Source organism: Echinops telfairi, unplaced genomic scaffold (genome assembly GCF_000313985.2).
Source record: "Echinops telfairi isolate 266 unplaced genomic scaffold, ASM31398v2 ScPeMD7_7424;HRSCAF=8462, whole genome shotgun sequence".
NCBI classification, from domain to species: domain Eukaryota; kingdom Metazoa; phylum Chordata; class Mammalia; order Afrosoricida; family Tenrecidae; genus Echinops; species Echinops telfairi.
The window spans coordinates 92,680,569-92,684,746 of NW_022111324.1; the positions used below are offsets into that span (position 1 = coordinate 92,680,569).

At 47.4% G+C, this 4,178-nt stretch overlaps 1 protein-coding gene and 1 pseudogene across 1 annotated transcript in view; one reads left to right on the forward strand and one right to left on the reverse strand.

Moving 5' to 3' along the window:
- LOC101663647 overlaps window positions 1-3,693 on the reverse strand; it is a 60,820-nt pseudogene extending 57,127 nt beyond the window's left edge.
- Window positions 3,692-4,178, forward strand: part of IRF2BP2 (interferon regulatory factor 2 binding protein 2) — a 6,109-nt gene continuing 5,622 nt past the window's right edge. Inside the window, exon 1 of the mRNA XM_045298215.1 lies at window positions 3,692-3,877. Within this exon, the coding sequence (XP_045154150.1) occupies window positions 3,692-3,877 (186 nt within the window). The remainder of the gene's footprint in view (window positions 3,878-4,178) is intronic.

Genomic DNA, 4,178 nt, shown 5'->3' on the forward strand with positions numbered 1-4,178 from the left:
AGTGTGTGTGAACCGCTGTTCTTGCAGTTTGGAGCCCAATGCCTAACCCCCGGTGCCACCAAAGCCCCTCATAAACTAAGAAGGAGGAATTGACCATTGAAATATTTTCTAATTTTACCAATGAAGATATTTCACTATTTTGTGTTTTCCTTTAAAAGTTTTTTTTCTCTTCACTTGTTTTAAAAGTGCTCTTGTGTCTTAAATAGAAGTTAAACCCACACCAAGATATTAGCCCAGGAAGGTATTATTCAAAAAACTCAATAGGAGGGTTCTGCCATCAACTGGCTGTTGACTGTCTTCCGATTGAAGGCCTACAGATTTCCTTGCAGATTTGAGTGTGACCTCAATCTATCTCCTTTCCCCTATTTCTCACTGAGCTCTTTAAATTTTGACAATAGTTAGCCTAGATCAAGATCCCAGATTTTGCTCTTAAAGGAAGCCTGTACTTTTTTATACATCGGCTGGAAAGCTAATAGGTTCTGTGGATAATATGTGGACAATTAAGAGCTCCTATGATTTTATTTGCCCTGATTCCTAGATATTCTAAAAATATCTGTTTCACATACAAAAGACTCACTAATATTTGAAGATTCTCTGTGCAAAGAAAAGCCAGGCTAAACAAAGGTCAAACAGGGAAAGGGTTTCTAAAAAAGTATTTTTGCAATTTGAACAGTAGAATTGTTACGAAATGCTACTATTAAAAAGTTCTCGTATACATTATGGACTATCCACTTAGGTCATGACTCCATAGTATGTAGATTTGCATGAACATGTATGTTCAAATACATATTTTCATTTCAATGGATAAAGCTTTATGTGTTGCAAATGTTCTAGCCTATGATATTCTTGCTCGTTTCAGCAGAAATCCAAATTGCATGTGTTAACATCTTTTTTTCCTAGTTCAAATGTCTCAGGGTCAGAGTTTAAGAAGCTTTAGGATGTTGCAACAGCATGTTATTAGGAGAATTGCAGTTTCAAGAATTGTTATTTTTAGGTGCTGCCTAGTTGGTGAAACTCATGAATCCAGTAGGGTATTGGAATGCTAGCTCCTTGCCAGCACCCCAAAAGGTGCTGGGATTTGTGGTTGCACCCTCCAACAGCTGGGTGTCCTGAGAATAGAGTACAGTCCTTGGGTAGGAACCCCCTTCCCGCCCCTCTTTGTTTTTTAATCCTGCCCTATTGGCAGCCAGTGCAGGGGGCAGTATGTTAATCAGAGTGTCTAGACTCCAGGCACCAGATTCTGATTTTAGAGATTTCATTTTCCAACAGTGTAAATCACAGTGTGGGGGTCAGATGAGCTCTACTTGTCGAGCTAGAACAACTGCGCACTACCCAGATGTTTGCTCCTGTGTTTTGATAGTATACTGAATAGCTTTCCTTTTGATCTTAAACGGATATATTATTTTAAAAGAAAGCCAAAAAAAATCTTAGATATTAGAGCTGGGAATGACTCTTCGCTTCTTATAATCTTTGTAGACATGTTGTCCCCTAGTCTAATTCCTTTAGTTCTTAAGGAAAACCAGCATTTCAGGATTCTAGCTAAAAGCTGGTCTTAACCCACTGCGTTTCACTCAGTATCTATCTACCTGCCTACCAAATAACAACGTGGTAACCTTGACTGTGAGTAGCAAATAGACTCATAATTTTCTTGCAAGAGGACCTGGAGCCTTAAGCAAGAGGGCAGAGTCTGCGTGACTAAAACATCCCAACTTCCTCTTTCATAAGGCATCACATGATGGGGTACAATTACAATTCTTGCCATGTCCCTGTGAATTGCAGCCGCATTGCCTCACCCTAGAAGCCCTGCTTCTGTGTGTGGAGGAGGCGCTTGCTCTAACTGCTGCAGCAGCCGCTTTGGAAGGAAGCCAAGTCAAGCTGCAGCAGGAGGCCGGCTGGTGGGTGGAAGACAAAAACAAAGCTATGTTTACTTAGCATACATCATAGCTTCTCAGCTACATGAAAGGGCAAGCAGGAGGAAGGACTTTTGATACAATATAAGAAATTGCTGCCCTTAATGCAGAACCAGCATTAACTCTCTCAATCCCAGATCCTTTTATGGCAAGAGACCCAAGAAACAAAAATAGCTTCTCCATTTTCCTGCAGGCATTTCATTAGGGAAGTTACAACAAGTCCGTTTTGACATTAAACTGGCAGTGTACAATAAAAAGGAAACGTCCTTTGGGAGGTGAAGAGCTCTGTTCCACAAAGACCCCGGCTTACTAGTTTCTTTCAGGCTGAATTTGTATTTCAGCATTTCTATTTTGGAACGGTAACCACTCCCTTGAGGGGATTACATTGCCACCTTGCAGGTCAATTACTATAATTAGTCCATGCTTCTAATGGCGAATTGTGTTTTCTTTGAATGCTTCAGACCCTGCCTAGTGGGACAATTCCTTGGATGATTTGAGATGGCTGGTCTCTTTGCAGCACACGGATTAGCTCATCTTCTTTGGGTGATGGCCAGGTTGAAGTCAGATGCTGAAATCAGTGGTGCGGGGTCTCCAAGGATGACTGCGGGTACCGGCAAGCAGTGAAGGTTTGCTACCAGCTACAGCTGGGCATGGCACTGACGAAATCCACTCTAACCAGCTCCTCTCAGGAGGCGGGTTCCTTTCCACTTCAGGCATCAGACAGGATTGTAGCTCCAGGGTAAGGGCAGGAAGAGGAGCTATTGGGCAGGGGGGGAGGGAGGAGGGATGCACCTTTTCTGGAAAGCCCCAAGAGAAAGCTCGTTCAAGATTAGTCTGTAAAAACATTCAGTGTCTGGCATTGTTTTCGATGCCATTTTGGAAAGGGTTTTTTTTTTTTTAATTTCACGTAGTTTTTTTTAATGCAGCTCCCTTTTGCCGTTTCTCTGAGGGTGTTTTTCCCCTTCCTTGTGGTTAATCCTTTCAAGCAACCTGGCATTTTCAAAAGCAACAGGAGAGAAATGTCAGCAGGATTTTTTTTCTCTCTCTCCACCTACCAATCCCGTTATAGGGAAGATCATATAATGAGTAGCCTGTTCCTTCAGCCCGTAACCAGTTAATTCTTGTCTGAGGCAGAGAAGTGGGTCTGAGTTCCCAACAATGCAGCTCCAGCGGCAGCCCTGCTAAGAGTGGAAGTGTAAAAATCCCTGGCTGGGAGTGACTAAAAACCACGTTTATTGTTAGCTAGACTGAGACCAAACTGTGACCTATCATAAAACAAATCAGCTCCTCCTTCTGATCAAAGGGTGACCCTCCAGTGGTCCAGTCTGGACAGTCTGTCTGGGAGCACCCTTCTGGAGAACCTCCGTCCCTACAGGGCGGCCGTGCAGCCCGGCGGGTTGGCGCCTAGGGAGGGGCCGGCACAGGCCTGATCCTGTGAGCAGCAAGCATGAAGCCGCCACCCCCACCCCTGACGGCACCCTGCGAGCGCTGGCGAACGACGTGGCCCAGTCCCCTCGGGTCGCCACTCCGACCTTCGAGACTGCCGAGCCAGGGCCAGCGCCGCGGTTGGCCTGCTGCCCTGCGTAGCTACCTCGCGCTGCGAGGAGTACACAAGTTTAGCTCGGGTGAAGGCGGGCCCAGAAATAGCCGACGGGGGCGGGGCCTGCGCGGTGACGCGAGGGCGCTGGCTATAGATCGCGCAGTTTCCCTTGATCCCTGGAATGTGCATTTCATTTAATGAGGCAGCAAGTGCCAATTGCAGCGTCACGTCCGTGCGGAGCATGCGCACTGCGCCGCGGCTCGCAGCCCGGTCGGCGGCGACGTCACGGCCCTCGCCCATTCTAACCTACATAGACGACCGGCGACGTACCCTCTCGGGCGCGCCCGCCAGGTCCCCGGCCGCCACGCCTCCTCGCCCCCCACCAGCACCGCCCTCCCGGGCCTCGGCGCGGCCGCGCGCCGCCGGGGTAGTCGGTCCTCAGTCCGGAAGCCCGCAGGAAACGTGAAGGTGGCCGAAAGGGAAACTGCGCTTGTCCACTCGCTTGCTCGACCGCAGCCATCTGGGAAAGGACACGCCAACGAGGTTTCCGTTTGCGCGACGCTTCCTTTTCATTCCAAAGGGGCCTCAGTAGGGTATTTGCGAGTCAACGGAAAGCATGTGAAAATGGCCATGTGTTTTGAAAACACTCCCGCCTTTTGTGGTAAGAAACGTGAAGCGACAAGCAGGACCCGTATCTTTTCCCAAAACACACACACACCAAAAAAAAA